The 25,700-nt window shown below is 39.1% G+C and overlaps 1 protein-coding gene across 3 annotated transcripts in view; it reads left to right on the top strand.

Annotated features, from left to right (window-relative positions):
• Positions 1-25,700, top strand: part of LOC131074369 (uncharacterized) — a 133,821-nt gene that overhangs the window by 74,839 nt on the left and 33,282 nt on the right. For all 3 annotated transcript variants that reach the window (XM_058010972.2, XM_058010973.2, XM_058010974.2), the window contains exon 8: positions 8,302-8,411. In XM_058010972.2, coding sequence (XP_057866955.2) covers positions 8,302-8,411 — 110 coding nt within the window. The remainder of the gene's footprint in view (positions 1-8,301; positions 8,412-25,700) is intronic.

The following is a 25,700-nucleotide window of genomic DNA, read 5'->3' as shown; positions in this document are numbered from 1 at the left end:
CAGGGTCCACTAGGATGACGAGCCATCTCCCTCTCAACAATGGAAACACGAAATGTGTTTGGGAAGGAATTAATGAAGTTACTAAAATTATCCTAGTGCCAACTTGGCAACATAGTGGGTGAATTTTTTATATAATGAAGACATGAGAGTCTCATTTCTCACATCATATTTTGGAGAGCTCAATCAAGAGAAAGGCATGCTAAGTAGTTGAAGCGTGGTCTTTTCTCATCTAGGAATTCTTGTAATGACAAGTCATCTCCCTCTCAACAATAAAAACACGAAATGTGTTTTGGAAGGAATTAATGAAGTTACTAAAATTATCCCAATGCCAACTTGGCAGCATAGTGGGTGAAATTTTTATATAAAGAAGACATGAGAGTCTCATTTCTCACATCATATTTTGGAGAGCTCAAGCAAGAGAAACGCATGCTAAGTAGTTGAAGTGTGGCCTTTTCTCATCCAGGAACTATTGTCCTTGGAGGTTTTAATTTATTCCAAGTTTGGAATATGCAACTTGGAATTCTTTCCATGGCGAATTTTAATTTCCTTAGCATGATTTAATGTTAGTCAGTTTGTTTTGCAGGAAGTTAGATGGTGGAATCAAGTAAGTTGGCAAGCACGCCTAGGTAGACTCAGATAAAAAATGAACAAAAGGGGTTTCTCCTAGAGTCACAGATCATTTCAAAATGGAAGGAAGTTAGTGACACTAACTTAGGAACGTTCAACTTGGAGGAATTTAGGAAGATAATGTCTGGTCACGATGGACATCCTCCATCAGCTGTAGCCAAGAAGATTGTTTGAAGTGGAATTGTGGCCACAACTGGTTTCCCTCTTGCCATCCATTGCTCGGAGCTGATCATTGAATGTGCAAAATATTACAACACCGAACGAAGAGCAATTGTAGCTCCTGATGGCAGACTCGTGGCAAATCTTACAACAGAGGCAACTACCGAAGCATTTGGAATTCCAACTTATTATTCCATGGTGTACAAGACAAAGGAAAGGGCGACAAAACTCTATGATTCTAGAGTGGATGGATGTGTGGGTATCATCAACCGTAAATGGATGCAAAAGCCAAAGCCTCATCATTCCAAAATGCCTAAGCAACTTATCAGGATGGACTTCAAGCAAGAGTATAGTGACCTCGTGTTGTTGATTAGTCAAGTCATGGGATGTTCGCAAGCATTCATGTTTGAGCCATGGATGTTTTACTTCACCGAGGAAGTGATGGATGCAATAAAGATGGTAGATTGGGCAATGATAATCAGTGATAGCCTAGACGAACAACTGAAATATTTGATGCATTTCCGATCCTTTTACATGGGCTAATACATTGTTTATATGCTGGCAAGGATGGCCAAAATCTAGAGATTATTAAGCAAAGAACCCATGGGATGTGGTCTAGGACAATTCAAAGTGTATGAATGCTATCCTTAGTTACACGTGCATAGCACCTCTTATTTCAAAAGAGCCAACAAGGCCTTCACCATGCATATTGTTTGGTCCCTTCAGGGAGGCATTCACATGAGATTGTCATAGGAAGCAAGGAAACTGATTAAAAATTTTGGAGCATGGTTAATCTAGTTTCCAATATTTACCTACATCTAGCTTCAAGGATTCTCCTCCTATCCCCACAGGCTCCCAAGGTACCCAACTGACAAGATGTTATTGCTCGAGGTAATGAGGCAATTAATAGCTTATGACAAGATTCAGAAAAAGAAGAAAGGTGGCATGGAGTTCTCGATCATCATGGGAGATTCTGATGAAGTGTGCCCATTGCTAGCGGCCGCGGAGAAGTTGGTGGAGGAACTGCAATTCTATCACCTCACATGCCACACCGCGAGATCAGATTTTGATCCATATGACAAGATAAGAATGGTGGCTGGTGTGAGGCATAGGCATAAGATACAACTTGAAGATTATTGGGGTAACGCCAATGATGATTATGAAGTCGGGAAGAGAATGTTTTCCAGGTTACCCCTAAGGATGATAAGGATATGTGAAATCCTTCTAGGGCCAGATCAGGTGGAGGAGGATGTAAATAATGTTCGTCTGGATTTTGAGAAAGGGAAAGACAAGCCAATGTAAGCACCTAATTGGTGAGAACCAGAGATTGTTGATCTTGACACACCAAGTAGGCCTGTTACAAAATTTACGAGACATTGGGTTGAGTATCACATCAACAAGTTGAAAGAAAAGAACATCTTCTTGACGTATGATTTAATGGGAGACTTGGAATCACAAGATGAGGCTACCGAGAAATCATCAAGAGTTATAGCCAAAGAAGGATGAATTCCACAAGGAAAGGCAAGGGGAAAAGAGAAGATCATTGCCCAGGATTTGCAGTCCAAGAAAAGGTAGGAGGTCCAAAGAGAAGAACCATAGTAGAAGAAACAAAGATTAGAAGAGGTGTAGTCACTTGGAAACTCTTGAAGCGTGCAAGAATTTGGCATCTTCACAGGAGAAATAGTAGGAACCAACACAAGAAATCAGTCACAAGAAGAGGGCCAAGTCACTTCAAAGGCACAAGATACACTAAGTGTCAATGCTTTTGGGAGGTTTTCTCAACAAAGGGATAAAGAACAAGAACTTCCTCCGGATATGGAGCAGCATATCCAAGATTGTTTCAAAGTAACATTAATTGAAGACTTGGGGTTCCTTGAGGAAGTAACGCAAGAGCAAGAACAACTAGGAGTGCATGATCAGCAGCTGGCCTCTCCAGAATGGTTGAGGGAAAGAATGAGAAAGGATCTAGAAGAGGAAATTGATCTCGCCATAGAGTTGGAGAATTTCTAAGCTGAATAAATAAGCTAGTAGAGAAGAAGGTGGCAAAGAAATTCTCCAAGGAGGAATGAATAAGGATCTAGAACTCTACATGTGGCAGTGCCAAGGATTGACAAGGCTAGGGATGAAATCACTCGAGAGGAGTATGATGTAATGACAGTTGATCTGGGACGTGCTACTAGGGCACAGGTGATCGAGGATTTTCATGATTCCTCTAAGGCACTCGAACAAATGAAGAAAATGGAAGAGAAATACAAGAAATTGAAAAGTGAGAACAAAGCTCTATGTGGGTATGTACAATGCTTAATGCATCCATTTAGGCAAGAAGACCGGGCTTTCGTTCCTCCTACAACTCTTCCAAAGGAATCAGTTGATGGCCTTGAAGAAATGAGGAAAATTACCCAAGGCACTAAGAAATGGGTGAAGAACATTTTCACTGCAGCATGTAAGTTCATTGAGGACTTGGCTCAGATATATGAGTCTTGGCTATCCTTGGTAGAATTGAGAATATTGACCAAGCATGGGAAGACACGCACATCTACAAGGACATGACGATTCCATTCCACGCCTAGAAGCATTAATTGAAATCCCCAGGCAAGCTTTGATAGATGGTGAAGTCATAAGAGAAAATGAAGCATTTGACTTCCCTCAGTGGTATTGTGCAGTGACTACCAAGAAAAAATTCTTTGAAAAATCAAATGAGGAGGCAGCTCAATTGAGGACTTCAGTCAAGAACATTAGGAAGGAATCCTCAATATTGTCGAGGTATCATTTGCAAAGAGACTAACTGACGAGGCGCTAATAGTGGATAATTTGAGAAGTGGGATGGAGGAATTATTTTTTCTGGAATACTTATCAGAGGATCATCTGGAGAATGTTTCCTTGTTCTCAAGCATCATTCCCAAGACTCAGGAGGCAATGACAAGATGGGAGAAGATTTTCTGCAAGTGTGAAAAGGACATAGCTATTTTGGAGTACAAGCTCGAGACTGTACTGTCTCTGTGGGCGAACTTGACACCGTCATGGCTCAATTCATTGATCTACCGTCATAGAGAGGGATACTGGGCACCCTATTTTGGGCGATGAGCTATTAAATGCATAATGGAGTGATGGGCTACTAAATGCATAGTGGGTTCCCTATTTGGAGTAATGGGTTATTAAATACATAGTGGGCGTGATGCCTTGTTAATTGCCAGGCCCACTGCTTGGTGCCACATTGCTAATTTTTGGTCAAACCCTAATTAGGGTTTGCATGGAGAAATCTCGGCCCTTGATGTCTAATATCTTGGCTGTCCGTTTCATTTTTTGGGGCCTATAGAAGGGATTCACCCCTTTATTTGTAATAGAGGGAGAATTTGTATGAAATTGTTGCTATAAACTATCAAGATGATAAGAGTAACTCATTGAATTTTGGTGATTACTTGTGTTGTTTTGAAGTTTGCATGGTTTCCCTTCCTCAAGTAGATTAGATTTGTTTTCAAGCAATTAGATGAACGAAATGGATAATATTGTTTTGTGGTGAAATCATTTGGTCATACCTTTTGCAAATAGATGATTTCTACTTGTAGTGTAAGGTTGGACCGAGCTTTTGATGTGTATGTTTAACTTCGATCATCAAATGTGCATTGTTCTTTTTGATGGTGTGAAATTTCTTAGCACAACCCTTGAAGATTGCACCTCCTTTGCGTAGTTGTCTAGGTTGGCAAAACAAAGTATGCTTGACTTCACCTAAACAGTCATTATCTCTTGAGTTCTTTAGATTTAGAATAGAATCTCTCAAACCCTTACTCTTGCTTACTTTTTGCATATTTCCATTGAATCTTTTTCAAAAAATACTTGTCATTGCTAAATCATTCGCCATATTTCCTTGAAATCCAAATTTGCTTAAGTCTCCTTTGAAGATTGTTTCACTTCACGTAAGATTACTAGCATACATCAAGCCAAACGAGCTAATATCCATCACAAAGTCGCACGTTCGCAGTAGGAACCTTGGAATTGCTTCTACGATCTTTCACAATCTTAGCATACATGGGATTTTGCTCAAGAGAGGATAGAGTGTCCTTTGAAAAGTTTATTCTATGTTGGTGTGGTCATAGAACACCCATCAACAGGTCCCTTGACCCTGCCTTTGACAAAACATTTTAACAAAGTGGTTTGTTTAGGCTTTCCTTAGTCCTTGTATCATCACAAAATTCATCCTATTTATAACTTTGGAGATCCAACCTTGAGAACTATAGAACCATTGTGATTGGGACATTTGCGAAACTTTATGCTAAAATAATAGACATGGAATTTTCTTAGTACTTGAAGAGAGGTAATTTTAGAGCTCAAGGTCATTCTAGTTTAGGAGAGACTATTAGACCATGAAGGACATCTTTACCTTTGAGCTATAATTGAGAAGTATCTTAACTAGACTTCCATGGTCTTCTATTGTTTCATAGCCTTTAAAGAGGCCTATAACCTAGTTTCAACTTGATTTTCCAAAGAATGCGAGATGCCGGCTTTCCTAATTCTCTCCTTACCACATTGTGGAGGCTTTATGAGGTAGTTGCTCGGCAGCCTCATCTTTTCATGGTCGTTTCGACTATGTGAGGAGTACTAGTGGGGTTAAATAAGAGTGCCTTCTCTCACTACTCTTTAACATTTACATTGATGAGCTGGAGGAGTTTCTTTGAAAAAATCACTTGTATGGATAATAGTTGTATTTTAGATATGGTGGTTATAGCCACTACTTTTTGCAGATGTTGCCATTATCCTTTCTTAATTAAAGGAAGACTTACAATGACAACTTGATGCCCTTGCTTGCTTTTCTGAACTTTGTTAGCTTGTGGTCAACCTTGGTAAAACGAAGGTCATGATTTTCAACATTTCCAAATGTTTTCTATTCAGATTTGAATTTTTCTACAGGAGGCAGCTTTGGAGATCACATTGGTTTACACATATTTGGGGGTCCAATTTTCTAGTCCCTCTTTCAACATGAAGTTTTCCTCTTGTGTTTTTGCAAGGTTGTGCCTCTCATTTGTGTTTTTGGCGGCTCTCTTTTTCTTGAAGCCTAAGCTATGATGTGGGGCTTGTAGGTATGGGTCCCACTTTCATCTTGGGTGCACCTAGGGTATGCCCTAGGCACACTAAGTGTGTTGTGGGTATGCGCCTACCCAACATGAACCCGAGGCAAACACATAGAAAAATGATTAACCTTTTTTTGGTTGCCAAACCGTAATCCGACTCCTAAATCATCATTTCAGTCTCTCTTTTTCTTATTTTGTGACTTCATTCTCTCTTTTTCTCCTTTTGGCATTTTGGAGGGCAGCTGGTTATTTTCAAAGGAGATCAATTGTGGAGTACCTGAGGAAGCACAATAGCTTGCACAAAGGAGATTCAATCATCTAAGGCAAACATTTAACACCCTTTTCTCTAGTCGTTTAACGATTTTTTTCAAGAGTTTGATGAATTTTTTCAAGGTTTTGATTAGTTTTTCAAATTTTTTTTAGAAACAGAGAAACAAGTTTTAATATTTATTATAATGTATTTCTATCTTCGTTTTGAACTTTCATTAGCTTGTAAATAGTGTAAGTTTGCATTTTTTTTTTCTAATTTAAAATTGTGTAATTTCTTATAATTTTATCTTCGTTTTGAACTTCCGTTAGCTTGTACATAGTGTAAGTTTGCATTTTTTTTTTCTAATTTAAAATTATTTAATTTCTTATAATAGCAAAATTAGATTGCAAGAATGGTAACTAGTTTGAGTTCAATGGGTGGGTTTCAAACCAAAAATTTGAAAATTGATAAAGGATCTCCTTTATGGAGACATACTACAATGCTTGAATAACTTCCTGGAGGTGGGGATATATTTGGAATTGTAATTATTTCAAAACTAATTATAGGAGCTCATATTATTGAGTGAAACTTCACTTTTGTGGCCCCCTGGGAAAGGGATTAAAATGTGCGAAGGGCCATATAAGAAGGGGTTGTCTGCCACACAAATAGCAGCACTCATAGAGAACAAGAAGAAGCTGATGGTATGGCAGAAAGAGCAAAACTAAGATCTCATCCTTTGGCAAAGAAAAAAGCAATGACTTTAGCCATAGATTGTCAGCCAGTAATGGCCTCCCAACATCCTTTCTTGAAGAATCCTCTATGCTAGCTGAAGTAGAAAATCCCAATCTTTCCTGCAAAAAAGGCCCATTGGACAAGGCATTTAAAATGGAAGCAAGAGATATTGCGGAGTGAAAAATTGCATTGCATTTATGCCAATGGTCTTCCTTTCAACTTGGTGAGATCACCATACTGGCGGGAAATGGTGGCAGCAATCAATAGTGCATCTCCTGGTTTCACTAGCCTTGGGTATGAAAAGGTGTGCACCACCTTATTAGGAAGAGAGAAGAATTTTGTAGGGACATCACTTAAACCGATTAGAGATTCTTAGGTTGAATTGGGAGTTTCTATGTTTCTGATGGATGGAAAGATTGCAAAAACCATCCATTAATAAATGTTACTTCAGCATCCCTTAAAGGGGCAATATTTTTGATGGAGTAATGTGTGGATGTTGATAATTCGTTAGTTCATACTATTTGTAGTTGGATGACTTTCAATTGCAGTGCATAGCTAGCTTGAACATTGAAATGTGCTAAGTTCAATTGTGTATGTGTTTATTCAAGTTGCGCCAGTGTATTGGGTATTTGGATGAATGATTCATGATATGAAAACCTTTTGTTTCCCTCAGAAGATTGCATTGGCCTTTTGTAGCTGTTGGTAACATGGTGAAGCAAAGCTCAGTTGAAGGAATGTGTCCATCCAAGCATGATCCATTATTGTCATTGATTTTAGGAATAGATTAGACTTCTCTAAACCCTTAATCTCTTTTGTCTTTTTTCAAGCAAGAGTTCATGTACAATGTAAGTCCCCCTTGTGATTCCAGCAATATCACATCAAACCATTGAGACTATCCACATGTCATGGCTGGACATTGAGAACCTTGGAGTCACCTCAAGTGATCACTTAGTTCAGCATGTGATGAGATTTTGTTCAAGAGAGGATAAGATACTTTGATATTTTATTCTGTCTATGAAGTGCATAAAAAAGACATCAACAAATTGTATACTTATACTTAAAATTTTGAATTCTTTATGCATTCAATGTCTTATTAAAGTTTATATATTGTATACTAATATTTGAATTGTTTGAACTTTAAAGTTTATAGATTTTATTTTTATTTTGGCATTTTCAGTACTCCCTTCTCCCCTTTAGATACACATGGTTTTTAAAAATGTCATTTGGGTCTCCCTAGTAACTATGATTATCAACAATATTAGTTAGCTTACAATTGGTTCTCTCTCCCATCCGTGTGAACAGCACATATTCAGGTTCATGCACATGAAAGTTTGATTTTATATAAGAGTATATTTGGGTGTCTTTTATCTTGGATATGACATTTTTTTGTTTTTCATTCACTGTTACTCCTTGTCATGTGATGATTCATGTATAAGCAATTCTGGTAATATTTTTTTCATGGCTTAGGTAAAGGAGTATGTTAGAACAAGAATAGGCTTGGACAGAGTTTGCCTTCTTATTGATGCAAAATGGGGTATGAAGCCTGGAGACCATGAGTTGATAAATCTGATGGAGAGGTGCGTCTACAGTCCATTTTAATAGGCGTTACATGCATTAAGTTATTTTGTTCACATTGGAACATGTTCTTTGAACATAAAAGAGCAAAATGTAAAATGTTATTGTTCATATTGCACCATTATTGGAAGAAGATAATTTTGAGCATGTCAGACTCGTGTTGCTGTAGTCTTTGGTTAAATCTCTAACTTCATGTAAGAACATGTAAATGTAACTGTAAAATGTAAATGACATGTAAAGCTTAAGAAGATGGGGTCAAATGCCAGTAAGGATCAAAAAATTGTATTCATTAATGCGGAAGAAATCCCATGTGATGGATCAGCCCTACAGATAACAAATCAACCCAATGTAAGATGGAAATCAAAAGCTAGTATATGTATACAAGGTCCGGAAAGGTGTAGGTCCTAACTAAGAAAAAATATACTATCAATGCAAATGACAATAATGAATATAAAAGCATTTGATAATTACACAGATAGCAATAAACACTAAATATCAAACAAACTGGCAGATATTCTCTTTGTCATTTCTTGACAGTACATGAGCAGGTCAGATAATTTGATTTTTCAGATTTGTTGAGCTTCAAATGAGCATTCAAGTGGATGAAATCTACAAAAAGAAACCCTTAATGTAATCTTGTATGTGACCTCAACCAATGATTAAAAAAGCTCCAGTAGAGCAAGCAACATCATGATATAAAAAATCTACAATTTGCTAAATGTGAAAAACACTAAAACTAGTCCCAGTGGGATATACTAGTACTGCCTACCAAAATCCTGGAGCCTGAAGGTGAATGACTATATTGCATTGGAAGGCAGTGATGAACTTGTGGTAAGATGATTGGTAGCTCCTTGACCAAACCTTAATTAGTGTGTTGAGAAATTAAACCAGGGCAGTGAAGAAAGAGTGATTGAGAGAGAAGCAGGATAGGAAGATGCAGATTTTAAGTGAGATAGTTGAAAGTGATCAAAGCCTTGCTAGTGTAATTGAGTAGACTTGTAGCTGATATGCTCAAGTTAGCTCGTGAGATTGAGCTGTCAAATGTATTAAATCATGTAAAATTTGATAATAGGGTGCAGTAAATAAATTCATCATGTGGATATAAGTAGAAGAGCCCAGGTCCAAAAAATGCAGAAAATAGCCATTAGATGTTTCGCCCTCGACTCCCCCTTGTTCCTCATAAGTGAAGGTGCACTACTGCAGTGGTGTTGTGGCTTCTTAAAGTCAATTACCATATAGTGATAAGCCGTACATCAATGTCTCAAGAAGTTGCAATGACACTACAAGAGTGCCCGAATCAGTCACTGGGTGGGCCAATGTGGGAGTGGGAGACCTAATATGGTCAAGGTGCCTCCTTTAGTAGACTACCATGAGCCAATGAACTTGGTGTATGACAAATGGATTAGTCAAGAGCCATAATAGATGCATGCAAAGGCAATGATTAGTGGGGACTCTAGGATACAAGTGGTACATATAAAGCATAATGGTACTATAATAGGTTTACAATATACAAATGCATGGAATATATTTTAAAGAAATGAAATCCACATTTAGGTTATAGACACTTATTCGTCTATATAGAATCATAGATGCTCATATATATTTTGCTAAGTTACCTACCTGGGTACTTGTTTATGGGTTTGATTTGTGGGTTTGGTCAAATTTTTCTGGGGGTTTAGTTGGTTTTGGGTTCGTCCATACAAAAGCATATAGAAGTCCGAAATATGTACATATTTGCAGGAGTAATTAAGTTCAAAATACACTACACATAGCATCTTATATTATATAATAAACAAAACCACCATATTAATAGTCAATTATTAATCAAACTCGAATGCCATGATATATATGAAAGTTAAAAAATAATAATTTGAAGTGTCAACAATCAGCCATCATTGACCAAAACCCATATGTGTGTTCAAAAATATCATCATCACCATCCATATTGGATGATGTAGGTAGTGGTTAATTAGAAGAACCACAATAGTGCCGTTGGTATTGACATTGGCACCAGAGCACCAAGACTGGCACTAGCACTGGCACTAGCACTCCCATGCTCAATAGTTGAATCATAGTCATTGTCAACATGTGTAGAAAAGTGGGCACTGTAAGCATCCACGTCAATATGATCTGGCTTGATATCCCACTTCCTTGTGTCTCTTTCTTTGCAACCATTTTGTGTGTAAGGAGCTGCAAGTTTGAATACACATACACCAAGTCCTCTGCCTTTTTTTGGTGTAGTCAATTGTGCTTTCCTGAGTGGATGAAGGATTATGTACTCCAATTTCTCCCAAATGCAGATGAACTAGCAAATTATCAAGAAAAAAAATGGAGTTAAGAGTTGCAAATTAAAAAATTTAAACTATAAAACTAAAAGATTAAAGATTTTTTTATAGAACTTGCATTAAAATTTTGATTGCAAGAGTTTTTAGGTGTGTGAATGGTTGGCCATGGAAGTACCACCAACTATGAGCATTAACCATATACTTGTCTCGAAGAGCATCAGTACCACGATTGCTGGAGCATGCAAAATCCATGAACTCAATACTCATTGCATCCCATATGTCACAATCAATGAAGATTCTACAAAGTTTTGCCTTGTACACTCGATTGACTTCAACATCTCTATATGGGGCAACTCTTGTAGCCACAAAAAGGAGCTCAACACTATAATATTTGGGACTCAATGCAAAGGTAAGAAGATTTAGTAGAGTGGTCTTTTTGTTCCATATTTTTTCTTTAGGATCTTGTTCTTTTGCATTTATCATGACTTTCATCTTATCAATCGTAGTTGATGCCATCATATACTTCACTTAAACAAGGCCTATCCATGTCGGTATAGCAGATCATGGTCTATATGCGTTCAGTGAAACTAAGAAGATACTTGTTGGTGTACGTTTTATCATCTACCAAACATTAGAATAAGATACCCAAAGGTATTCTATCCTCTCCTGAAAAATCACTGCTGATTCCATGGTCCATATGTGCGAACAAGCGACTTTAGTGGGATAGCTACTTGGGTAGTGTATGCTGAAAATCTCAAGGGGGACTTACGTTTATGAATGTCTTTTAAGTTTCTGGACTTAGATGGATTTGTCAATTTTAGGTTCTCTTTCTCTCTTTTTTGGGATTTTCCGGGATTTAGACTTTCAAAAAAAGGGGAAAAAAAGGGGATAGGGTTAAGAAAGCTCATCTAAACCTACGAATTCTGGAGACGGTATTAACTAGGTGTTCTCGAGAAACTGCACTTTGCTTCGCCACACTGAGGACAACTACACAAAGCGGGTGCAATCTTCAACGGGTTGTGCTTATGATCGAAATGTTGGCATACACGGGGGATAGGCTCAGACTAACTTTGCATAGTGAAATGGAAATCATCCATTCACCAAAAGTATGAGCAAAGATACACCGTTAAGTAATACTTATCAGATCCTTCATTCAATTCTAACAACTTGAAAGCAAATCTAAATTAGCTTTTAACTACTGTGTTGAGGAAATTGAAACCATGCTAATCACTTAAACAACAGAGATTGCAAAGCCTTAAGAGAAAGCGCACATGCAATGTATTATTTGAAAAAATGACCTTCATGCAACAATATATCAAAAACCTCACACTCTCCAAATGAGAGGAGGTAGCCTTATATAGTATTAAAAAATTAATGAATGGTCGAGATCAAACAGTGATCAAGGTCCTAGATTGAAAGTTATAAAACCTAATTAGTGTTTCTCAAAACTCTATCAATCAGAACAGACAAAAGAGTGGCATGTGGCATAACTGCTATTGTGACTAAGGTGAGTGTTCAGTTTCCCTTTTTGCAGATTCAATGTATCTAGACACGATGAGCCTGAACAAACAAAGGGAAAGCTTGTGAAATGCAGAAAAATGCTCAAAGATGGGATTCATGATGCTAGAACTTGCAACTGGAAATGATAAGCCACACAACCTGCGAATGTTGTCAGGCGCCCATAGCATATATATATATATATATATATATATAAAGATTAAGCTGCACCATGAATACAAATTGAGCCATCTTTCACCAGTCTAAGCCTGACAACAATGAATACCAATGAGGAGAAAGATACAATACAACAGCCATAAAAAAACAAAATTGGCACGAATCCCAATGAGGAGAAAGATACAATACATTTTCTGCCACAGATTCCCATGAGGAAAAAAACAAAAAGTTGCAACTTCAATCTTAAAATTAGCTAAGCACTTAGATTACATCAAATTATCCTCAAGCGCAACATGCCCAACATTCTTCTCCTTTGTGCAACATATCCTAGGAATCTTGAAATAGTATCTTTGAGATCTTCCTTATTAGAATAATATCTTCATTTTATTTGTTTCTATTTTGTTTAATGGTCAATATTGTGCATATCTTGTATAATTCGATTCTTTCTAATTCTGACGAGTTTCTTATTAGAAACTTCGTTCTTTGTAATTCTATTTAATGATCTGTTTGATCATTAGTAAATACATCTAATTTTAGCAATTATCTGTGTTACAGTAATATGGTCTACAGAGCTATTAAAGTTGGATGTTAAGTGACAATGACTTCTGATTTATGAAAGTGGCAAATAAGGGCTTGTAAAGGAGGGGTAAAATAGAAACACCCCTCTTGATTACCCTGGCCCGGGGTTTTGCTGGTTTTGTTGTAGTAAAATTTGGAATTATTGTCTATTATGTAAGTTATGTTGGACTATGGTCCCGGGCAAGGCCAGAGTTTTTCTCGCCTCCACTCTTTCCTACCGGTGCCCGCACGAGTGGAGTAATGTACTGTAACTTTAAAATAATTAATAAAATTCTTGGCCTCGGCCTCTTACCGATCAAAAAAAAAAACAAAAAAAAAAAATGGTATCAGAGCTTCGGGCATAAAATTTTTCGAAATTTTCTAGAACCTAGCTAGGGATTTTCGGTGCTTGTTTTGAGTGACGATTTTTGAAGACCACATTACCTGGTCTTCCTGTCACGTTTGCTTAGATTGCAAATTCTTCTTTCGCGATTTGTTTGCTTCCGTGCTGCGTGTATTTCTTCGCATTTGTTCTATGTCTTCTGTGTATTTTTGGGGACCTGTGCAAGATATTGTTCGCGCGACTAGGGTTTTTCTGCATGCACGTCGCACGTTTTCGCACCTCTGTTCGTGCATTTTGTGATTTTATTTTTCACGATTTGCGGTTTTTGTCTGCTTGCGCGACTTCCTTCACTGTTTTTGCGCGATTTTGTGTTCTTTTGCACCTGAGTGTTGTGTGCTGCTTAAACTCGATGCAATTTTTCGCCTTTTTGCGACCCGTGTTTTCTGTGGCGGTTCTCTGCAACTATTGTCGTATTTTTGGCATCATAGGGTTTATTTAGACCCTCCATATTTTGGCGGCTAGTCTTCACATTTTTTCTGGGTCTGAAATAATTTCCGCGATTTGGGTCCTTTTTTTTCGGCTACAACTTTTTTCCATTTTCAAGTTTTTGGGTTTGCCACCTAGGGTTTTTAACAACCCTCCGTACTTTTATTAGCAGTCAGGGTTTTTCAGAAAATAATTCTCAAGAATCAGTGACTTGGGTTTTTTTTGGTTTTTTGAAAACTCATTTGGGTACCTATTAGATTTTTCTGGGTCCTCCAGAAACACGTACATTGGGATCCATGCTGGAAAATTTCTTTATTTCACCTTGAAATCAGTGCCAGTCTTTTGCCTTCGTTTTCTTGCACGCGTTGCGTTTACGCGATTTCACGCATCTTCTACCTTGATATTCGTGCCATCATTCGGTCAACCAACTTTGACCTCAGTTTTCAGCAATGGCATCTTTGACAAATATTCTGCTCGAGGGAAATCAGAAATTCAATGGCAAAAATTATAACACCTGGAAACAGCGGATGCTCACAATTTTTGAGTATCGTGTTATTGATTAGTTGGTTTTTAGAAAGGCCACCTATCCCATTGCAACCAGTCCTGAACAGACAGTTTGATGAACGAAATCGTGAAGTTGTCATGCTCATCGAGCTCTCAATGACCGATGATCAGCTTCCTCAGATACCTTCCGACAAAATAGCTGCCAAGATATGAGAGCATCGCAAGATGCTGCATGAGAAGTTTGATAAGAGCAGAACCTTCTTTTTGAAAAATATGCTCCTTTATTGTCATGGATGAGCACAAATCCCTTCAAGATCATCTCAATCGGATCAAGGAAATCCGTGACCAGTTGGAAGCCATTGGCCGGAAAATGGAGGACATGGTCGTGATTACTCTAAAGAGCTTACCAAAGTCCTACGAGCATTTTGTCGAAAAACTCAACATCGCCTCAACTAGTGTTGATTTGAAGTTCGCTGATCTCTGCACTAAACTTCTGCAGCAGGATCAGTAGAAGCAGCAGTTTGGCAGCGGTAATAGCTCATCCTCTTCAGAACAAGCATTCATAGCCAAATCCTTTCAGAAGGATAAAAGCAAATCACAATCTTCTCAGTCTTCTCAGCAGAAACCCTCTGCTCCATCATCAGAAGGCTCGAAGAAGAAAAATGTTCAGTGCAATTAGAGCCATAAGTTTGGTCATATGAAGCTGGAGTGCCATAAACGCTTGGCTGCATAAGCTAAGCAAAGTGGTTCACAACTGAAAGAAAATGTAGTAGAGCACATTGAGCAGAGTGAGTCTGCCTTTTATACCTTCATGGCTAAGAGACCTGCAGATCATGTCAAATCCTTTGCTTGGTATATAGATTCATGTGCTTCAGGCCACTTCACTCATCGCCGGGATTACTTCACTGATTTTCAGCCTTACTTAGATTTAGTTATTTTTGGAGGGGAAGAGTACACCGTTGTCGGAAAGGGCAATGTGCGGATTCAGTCTAGAGGGAGGAAATTAATTTTCCTCGATGTGTACTATGTTCCAGGAATGGAACTCAACCTTCTCTCAGTTAGTCAAATTCTGAGACATTCTCCTCGGCTAGACGTGACCTTTAGTTCACATCAGTGCAGTATCATTGATCGAGAGACTCAGACAACTGTTGCTGTGGGTCTTGAGGATCATGGTCTATTCAGACTAGTTGATTCTGGTGATTCTCAGGAGTTTGCCATGGCATCCAAGTGCTCCTCTGTTAGTACACTCTGGCATCAACGGTATGGGCACTTGAATGTGCACTATCTTTCTTAGCTTGTTCAAGAAGATCTTGTCATTGGATTGCCAAAAATTCGGACCCAAAACATTGGAGTATGCGGAGCATGTCAGGATGGCAAACATCATCGGACTCCCTTTTTAGATGGTGACTCTTGGAGAGTTTCTAAGGTACTTCAATTGGTCCATGCTGATATTTGTGGACCTATGGCTACTCCTTCTATTATTGGGTCCAGGTATTTTCTACTTTTTGTTGATGATTTTAGTAGAAAAATGTGGGTGTATTTTCTTCATTAGAAATCAGAGGTGTTTGTTGATTTTCAAAATTCAAAGCATTAGTAGAAAAAGAGTTTGGTAATCATATTGTAACTCTTTGGTTTGATAATGGGGGAGAATTATGTTATTATGCTTTCTCCCATTTCTGTGAACAACGTGGCATCAAGCTCCAACTCACTACACCATACACCCCTCACGAAAACGGTGTCGTTGAGCGGAGAAACCTAACAATTACCGAAATGGCTCGCTCTATGCTTGAACACAAGAGTGTTCCGATGTTTTTTTGGGCTGAAGCAATTAATACTGCAGCCTATCTTTTGAATCGGTCTCCTACTGTGGGCATGAAGAAGAAGATTCTGGAAGAGGCCTGGTCAGGCCACAAGCCCAAAATTAGTCACCTGAAGGTTTTTGCCTCCACTGCCTTTGTTTGGATCCCTGATGCGAAACACACCAAGTTGGATGCCAAGAGTTAGAAACTCATGCACACCGGCTATGGTGATAATCATAAAGCCTACCGATTGGTTGACATCAAGACCGATCGTCTCATTTACAGTCATGATGTGGTTTTTGATGAGGATTGAGGGCCATTTCAGCTCTCTCCGCCCGTTGTAGATTCCGCAGATCAGCCTTTGAGGGCTTCAGACTTGGGTGTTCGTCTTCCATTAGTTCCCCCTGATGGGAGGGCTCCATCTTTTCCAACTCCTGCACCTTCACCAATTCCTTCTCTTGCAGGATCACCTAGACATGTAGCTGCACCACCTGTTTTTCCACAAGATTCATCCGATCTTCAGTTAGATGAACCTAATCCTGTTGTACCTCTTGCATCTAATGTTGGCACTTCTACTCTCCGGCCTAAATGGTGGGCTAAGACACTTGTTGATCTTCATGATGATGAGCTCATCGAGGGTAGAATTGCCTGGAAAAAGAGCAAGCAACATGATTATGTCAATTTTGCTCTCATGGCCAACATTCACAGTGTGTATGAACCTCAAACATACACAGAGGCGAAAGGGATACCTGAGTGGGAACAAGCTATGGCGACTGAGCACTAGAGCTTGCTGAAAAATAACACTTGGGTTCTATCAGATCTTTCTCCAGGGAAGAAACCCATTGGGTGCAAATGGGTCTATAAGGTAAAATACAAGGCTGATGATACTTTAGATAAGTTCAAGGCTCGTCTTGTTGCCAAAGGCTTCTCTCAGTGTGAAGGCATTGATTACGAGGAAAGCTTTGCTCCGACTGCAAAGATGAACACCATCAGATTAGTGCTAGCCATGGCTGTAAGGTCCATCAGATGGACGTCAAGAGTGCCTTACTGAATGGTGAGTTATAGGAAGAGGTCTACATGACACAATCTCCTGGATTTAAGGTTGCCAGAAAAGAACACCAGGTACTCAAATTGGTGAAAGCACTCTATGGCCTGAAATAGGCTCCTCGGGCATGGTACATGAAAATTGATAAGTACCACACAGATCATGCTTTTCAGAGGAGTCCTTTTGACTCAAATTTGTATGTCAAGACTACTAGCAGTGATATCATTCTGGTTATTTATGTTGATGATCTAATCCTCACTGGCAGCTCGACATCTTTGGTTCAGGGAATCAAACAGAATTTATGCTAGTCTTTTGACATGACCGACCTTGGGCTTCTGCACTACTACCTAGGTGTTGAGGTTTGGCAGCAATCTCATAGCATCTTTATTTCTCAGTCCAAATATGCTAGGGCTCTGTTAGACAAGTTTCGTATGCAGGACTGCAAACCAGCATCTACACTTATGGAGAGAGGCCTGAAGTTGTCGGCCAAATCTGGTTTTCCAGTTGAGAATGAATCCGATTTCAGGCAACTAGTGGGTAGCTTAATATATCTCACTTCCACTAGACCTGATCTGAGCTATCCAGTGAGTTACATATCTCGCTTCATGACAGCTCGTACATCAAAAAATTGGGCTGTAGCAAGGCGGATCCTACGCTATGTCAAGGGCACTTCAAACTTTGGTATCCTTTATGGATGAACCAAAGATCCCAGACTCATCAGTTACACAGATTCGGATTGGGTAGGCTCTGTTGATGACAAAAAGTCTACATCCGGATATGTCTTCAGTTTGGGCACAGGTGCTATCACTTGGACCAGTAAGAAAGAAGCAACAGGCAGTAGCTCTTTCCTCGACAGAAGCAAAATATTGAGGAACAGTCAAAGCAGTGTGTGAGGCAGTTTGGCTTCGAAGGATACTTTCCGACCTTCAGCTATCTCAAGCAGGTCCTACACCCCTCTTCTGTGACAATCAAGGGGTGCTGAAACTCGCAAAAAATCCAGTCTTCCATGAGAGAACCAAGCATGTTGAGCTTCACAGTCACTTCATCTGCAAGCTGGTTGAAGATGGATCCGTGGATTTGCAGTATATTCCTATAGAGCATCAAACTGCAGGTATCCTGACCAAGTCCCTACTTCCGGATAAATTTGTTAAGTTCAGGGGGGCTGCTTGGTATAGTAGACAGATTGACCATTAAGGGAGGGTATTAGAATAGTATCTTCATCTTATTTGTTTCTATTTTGTTTAATGGTCAATATTCTGCATATCTTGTACAATTAGATTCTTTCTAATTTTGACAAGTTTCTTATTAGAAATTTCGTTCTTTGTAATTCTATTTAATGACCGGTTTGATCATTAGTAAATACATCTAATTTTACCAATTACCTGTGTTACAGTAATATTCCTTGGGTGTAACTCTCATCTTATATTCTATGGATGCCAACTCAGCAGTAGACTCCTTAAAAGTTTTACCCCATTCTAGCTTGGACTCCTTGAAAGCATGCATCGTTATCAAAAAAGTGGAGGCATGTTCCAAATTGTTTTCTGAGAAGGAAGAGTCTGATTGTTGGAAAAATTATTTTTCATTTGATTTTGAATTTATCAATATCAACTTTCTCTTTCTCATCAACTGTTTTTCCAACTTTTGCCTCAAGGAAAACAAGACATCCCTCCTGAATACCATTAACTGCCTCCTTTGTTCTGGTGTGATCATTTTTAACCTTCTCCATAATGTCTTTTTTAAGCTTAGCCTGAAACCAGTCATTTGGATTATACACGTTATCTGCATCCAGTATCTTTTCATTTATCAAAATCTGATCAGGAATGCCGAGCAATAGATTCAGACAAGGAAGGGTCTTGTCTTGGAAAGTATTAAAGTCTTCATACTCAGCTGTTATAACTTTCACTCTTTGAAGGCATGCTTGGGCCATATTCTGTGTTTGTACCGTTATTTCAGAGTTTGATTTCCCTTAACAAGTACATTATGGATTCATTTCTCGATGGTTTTGGTGATGGATTTCATCTTTCATAGTTCATAAACTGATTGCTTGGAATGACTACTGGAGGCACAAAGGATCCCTCAGCTTGCTGGATGGGATTGACTAAATGTTTGTTGTAGTCTTGCTGTTCTTGCAGCAGAGCTTTTAGTTGAGCATTGGCCTCTTCTTCCTTTACCAATCTTTTCACAATTGTCTCCACTGAATCCTGCAATTCTTGAACTTCTTGCTCTTTGAAGTAGGGCCTAGGTTGACAGAAGTAGCATGGTATTTTTCAGGAGTGATATCTTCTCTATATTTGTCAACCAGTAATATATGCAGTTTGGGATCCAGAACTATTCCTGGTGATCCTGGAATACATTTTAGCTTTCTTCTCTTTTGGTTTGTTTATTCTAGTCAATAAGTCTTCCAAATTAATGAAGATGGATTCAATCATAGGCTTCTATTTGAGTTGCTCTTGTAGCCAAGTAGGGTTTGTTGATTGCTCCAAATGTAAATCAGATTGTTCCTGTTTTTGAGCTTCTTGAGATATTGATTCTTGCTGGCCCCTTTGCTTTCCTTCCTGCATCTTATGCTCTTGTAGTTGCTTGGGTTTCTGCTCTTCCTTATTTGTATCGTCCTTATGAGGTTATGAGGCTCAGGTTGCTCTCTTTCATTAGTCCCCACCCTAGGAAGCTTATAGTCTTGGATTTCAACTACTCTGCAACATATGGAACTTCTTCTTCTTCTTTCTTCTTTACTTAATCTGCTTCATTGCCCTATTCTGGAGCAGGAATTATTGCACCTTGAGAAGAAGCCTTCTCCTGTTCTTCCATATTCGTGAAGATTTTCTCAATATTATCCAGTTTGGGGAAGGGTACAACCCCTTGAGAAATTGATTTTCTTTGATAAACTACTTGCTTCCTCTGTTCAGGAGGGTTTGCTCATCTTGCTCACTAGGATCATTTGAGATAGTTACTACATCAACCTTAATGTTGTGTTGAGAAACAGTCGTTGTTGGCAAAGGAACTGTGGTAGCCACTTGTGGCTGAGAGGAAAATGGCAGACGAGGCACTCAAGAAGAGGTAGTAGGAGGCTGAGTTTCTCTTCCCTTTGCTTCTTTGGGCTTGGTCCTTTTGTAGAAGTAGCTACCCTTCTTCCAAGCTTTTCTGTAGGCTTCCTTTCTGCTTCTTCTTTTCCCTTCTTTCTTTTCTTGATTTCTTCTTCATTTTCTTCTTCTATAGGCTGAGCTTCTTATTCTTCTTCATCAGACGACTAAGAGTCTGAGTCTCCCATTAAGTCGTAACTCAGAGCCACATCCCTATCCATTAGGATGGTAATCTGATAAGCAATCCATTTCTTGGTATACTTAAGCACTTGCCTCATTAATTCATTTAAGTCCACCACTTCCTCCCTAGACTAGTCAAATGGAGATGTTGGCCTATCTTTGATTGGATCATAATCATGATACTGGAAGTAATCTCCATCATCTTCAGCTTGATTAGAGACTGAGAGTGGCTTATAAACTCTTATCACCTCCATAACATTCTAGAAAACAATCTCTTTTGGACTTCAAATTCATCAAGGCAGTTCGCCCAATAATCTTGAATGTGTTGCTTATGCCTATAGTCCTTCCCAAGAGCTCTTCTAACAAAATCATAAGCATCAAAATTCCTCCTTATGTATGTGTCCGAAGAGTAAAAACTGCAATTCTATTACTCAAGTAATTGGTAAAAAATTGAATGTATATTAACAATGAGGAAACACTCAATAAATAGGATTACAAAGAATTACAAGAGGGCAAGTTTCTAAAAAGAAACTGCCAATAAGATCGAGCAAGATCTTATTAAGATATTTACACTAAGTTTACAATATTGAGCATTAATAATAAAATAACTTCAATTTTGTGTACCATGCTCAGGGAGCCTGTTTAAGTCAATAGAGTGCTTTCCGAAGTCTACACACTTGCAGTTCTGAACTGGCAACCTTGAAACCAAGTGGCTGTGTCATGTAGACTTCTTCCTGCAATTCACCATTGAGGAAGGCACTGTTCACGTCCATCTGATGGACTTTCCAACTATACTGAGCTGCAATGGCGAGAAGAAGACGAATAGTACTCATCTTGGTAGTAGGAGCAAAAGTCTCCTCATAGTCAATGCCTTCTCGCTGTGTGAATCCTCGAGCAACTAATCTGGTCTTATATTTATCTAAGGTACCATCTGCATGATACTTGACCTCATATACCCATTTACAACTAATGGGTTTTTTCCCTAGAGGAAGATCTAAAAGAACCCAGGTGTGATTCTTTTGAAGACTTTGGAACTCAGCATCCATTGCCTGTTCCCACTTTGGAATCCCTTTAGCCTCTACATATGTTTGAGGCTCATAGATACTGTGGATGTTAGCCATAAGAGCAAAATTAACTGTGTTTTGATGTTTGCCCTTATTTCTGGAAGCTCTACCCTCAATGAGCTCAGCAGGATGAAGAGCACTGATGGTCTTAGCCCACCATTTAGGCCGAAGAGTAGATGTGCCAACATCAGGAGCAGGAGGAATAACTGGAAGAGGAAGCGGCTCGGGATCAGGAGTAGGAGGAAGATTAGCATCTTCCAGAGGAAACTCAGGTAGTGCATCATCAAATACAGAATCTGCATCATCCCTCCCATCAGGGGAACCGAATGGCAGACAGATACCTAAGCCAAAAGCCTTCAAAGGCTGATCCTCAGAATGCTGCTGAGACGAGGAAAGTTGAAATGGTCCTTGTTCTTCATCAAAGACAACATCATGACTGAAGATAAGACGATCAAAGTCTACATCAATCAGTCGGTAAGCCTTATGGTTGTCACCGTACCCTGTAAACATGAGCTTTTGACTCGTGGAATCCAACTTAGTGCGCTTGGCATAAGGAATCCACACATAAGCTAAAGAGCCAAAAACTTTCAAATGGTTGATCGTTTGCGACCAGACTATGCTTCCTCAGGAGTCTTATTTTTAACAACATGAGTGGGTGACCTATTAAGAAGATAGACTGCTGTGAACACTGCTTCTGCCCAATATTTCTTAGGAACGTTTCTATGTTCCATCATAGACCTAGCCATTTCTGTAATGGTGCGGTTAAGGCGTTCTACAACACTGTTTTGCTGAGGGGTGTATGGTGTGGCTAACTGACGTTTTATGCCATGTGTATGATAGAAAGTAGAGAAAGTAGAAGAACAAAACTCTCCCCCATTATGAGACCTAAGAGTAATAATAGAAGAACTAGACTCTTTTTCTACTAAGGCCTTAAATTTCTGAAATAAAGTAAACACATCTGATTTTTGCTTAAGGAAATACACCCACATTTTACGACTGAAATCATCAACAAAAAGCAAGAAATACCTGGACCCAGTAACAAAAGTAGTATTCATAGGACCACATATATCACCGTGGACCAACTACAGTACCTTAGAAGCTCGCCATGAGTCACCATCCTTGAACGGTGTCCGGTGCTGCTTCCGAGCCTGGCAAGCTTCACAAATGAGATGATTCTGAGTCTGAATATCAGGTAGACCATGTACTAAGTCTTCTTGAACAAGCTGTGCAAGATAATGAATGTTCAGGTGACCATATTGCGGATGCCAGAGACTGCTGATAGATAAAGATTTAGCTGCGAAGGCATGTTCAAGAGAATCGCCTGTATCCACAAGTCTATATAGACCATGATCCTCAATGCCCACAACTACAGTAGTGCTAGAAGCACGATCAACAATCGAGCACTTATGTGTACTGGAAACGACATCCAGCTGAGGAGAATGCCGCATAATCTGAATGACAGAAAGGAGGTTAAGTTCTATACTAGGAACATAGTACACATTGAGGAATATGAGATTCCTCCCTCCAGACTGTATCTGAACGCTGCCCTTGCCGACAACAGTGTACTCTTCACCACCTCCAAAAATAACTAAATCAGTGTAGGGGGAGAACTCAACAAACCAGTCACGCCTGTGAGTGAAATGACGAGAAGCACTAGAATCAATGTACTAGGCAGAAGACTTCACATGATTTGCAGGTCTTTTAGCCATGAAGGCATAAAAGGCAGACTCTTTCTGCTCTGTGTGCTCAGCAACATTGGCTTTAGGCTGAGACCCTCCCTGCTTCCGCTGCTCGGAAGCCAATCAGGTACGACAACTTTGATCATATGACCAAATTTGTGACAGTAATTGCATTGCACCTTCTTTTTCTTGAAACCATCCTAAGACTAAGAAGAGCCATTCTGCTGAAAGGACTGGGATGACTGGGATTTGCCTTTATCCTTGTGAAAGGATTTGGCAGCAAATGCATGTTCTGAGGAGGCTGAAGTAGCACCGCTACCAAACTGTTGTTTCCAACGATCCTACTGCAGAAGTTTGGTGCATAACTCTGGAAATTTCAGATCAACATGAGTAGAAGTAATGTTGAGAGTCTCTATAAAGTGCTCATACGGTTTTGGTAGACTTTTAAGAGTAATGACTACCATATCCTCTTCCTCCATTTGATGACCAATAGCTTCGAGCTGATCTTGAATGTCCTTAATCTTTGTAAGATGCTCCTGTAAGGACATGCGTTCATCCATCATAATGGAGAACAATTGATTCTTCAGAAAAAAGGCTCGACTCTTGTCGGATGTCTCATGCAACTCCTTTAGATGCTTCCAGATTTCTACAACTGACTTGCCAGAAGGAATCTGAGGTAGCTGGTCATCTGTAACAGAGAGCTTGAGAAGCATAACAACTTCTCGATTGCGGTCATCAAACTTGTCCTGGTCAGCTCCAAGTGTTTGAGGATGGTACTCCATGCCCAAAACAAGATTATCCAGGCAGTGATATTCAAAAATAGTCAGCATGCACTGCTTCCAGGTGTTATAATTTTTCCCATTAAATCATTGACTGCCTTCCAACATCAAGTTGGTCAATGATGCCATCTTGCACGTTTCCCAATGCATGGAAAACGAAAAAACTGAGAAGAGGTGCTAGCACAAAATTCAAAAAATTTGAATCCCAATGCAGAAACAGAGGTAGATGTAGGTACAGACTTCAAAAATGAAGTACAACGGGCACAAATTTCAAGAAAAAAATTCCGGCTGACCTTGAAAAATCCAAAGACAACCCAGAAATCCTTGCGAAAAACCCAAAAAGAATCTGCTATCAGAATCTGGATCCACTGGCTCGAAAATTGAGGCACCCATAAAATTTTGACGACGACCCAATTGAGATCTCGAAAAACCCACCAAGAATCTGCAATCGGAAAAAAATTCGACTTGATTTAAAGGGAAAAAACCGTAGTAAAAAATGTAGATATTCGTCCAAAAAATGGCAGAAAAAAATTTGCAGGTGGGAAAAAAAACGCATCGCGTGGTCGCGCGAAATGCAGGAGAGACGGGTCGCGGGAGGCAAAAGTCCTAGAAAAAAAAACAGCGTGTGAACACCGGTCGCGATATTTAGACAAATTCTGCCCAAAAAAAATCGCGTGAAAAAAAAAACCTTCACGTTTTGCAGGCACAACCACGGCGAAAATAAATCGCACAAATGCAAACATGGGAGGTTGTAGACGATGCAGAAGGAGCTAGGGTTTATCTCGGGTTAGCCGTTTAAAAAAAACAACTCCCTGAAAACTTTCGAGAAACCTTCAAATTTTCAAAAAACAGAAAAATTTTCCCTCGAAATTGATCCCAGGCTCTGATACCATATTACGCAAGTAATTGGTAAAAAATTGAATGTATATTAACAATGAGCAAACGCTCATTAAATAGGATTACAAAGAATTACAAGAGGGCAAGTTTCTAAAAAGAAACTGCCAATAAGATCGAGCAAGATCTTATTAAGATATTTACACTAAGTTTACAATATCGAGCATTAATAATAAAATAATAAATTATTATTCTAATAAATTCTTCATCTAACTTCTGTGCACTTGGCCCTAAGGGACACTTCAATGGAATTCCCCAATATGATAGGGTAACCAACTCCAACCTTGTGTGTATCCTTTTGAATCTTATCATATACATAGAGTTGCTTTGTTACTTCCAATATTATGATCTTGTCAGTTGGATATCTTTGAAGTCCCAATGGTCTGTTGGAGTATCCTTGAATTTTGAGGTATGTGAACTTGGGGAATTGGATGTACCATGAACCCTATTTCGTTATCAATTCCATTGCCTATAAAGATAATCTTCAATTGGTTTCTCCTTGGAGAGTTCTTGCAGAGTTCTTGCTATTTACCCTCTTGAAATGAGCAGTGTTGTGAAAGTGCAGTTGAGGATAATACTCATAAAGTTTATATTGCCCTTCCTGATTGCCAAATGCTCCAAGGCATGTTACTCTATATCTGAAACTCCTTGCTAGGATATACACAACGTATGAGGTCATGGTGAATATGCGAGTTTTCTCCAAACTTTTCAATTGTTCATCTAAGTTGTTGCTGATTATCCTTGCCCAATGAATCATCCTTCTCTTTGTAGAGATCTCCTCTATAGAATAGAACATCCAATCTTCAAAAGTAGAGGCTTGAGGACAAATCATTATCCTACTCAGTAAGGTGACAAGGTCACCATATTCATTGTGAAAATCAGATCTGTAAATGGTTTTAGGCATTTTGGAATAATGTGCTC

The sequence above is a fragment of the Cryptomeria japonica genome, chromosome 3, assembly GCF_030272615.1.
Source record: "Cryptomeria japonica chromosome 3, Sugi_1.0, whole genome shotgun sequence".
NCBI classification, from domain to species: Eukaryota; Viridiplantae; Streptophyta; class Pinopsida; order Cupressales; family Cupressaceae; genus Cryptomeria; species Cryptomeria japonica.
This window is presented reverse-complemented; position numbering and strand designations above follow the sequence as displayed.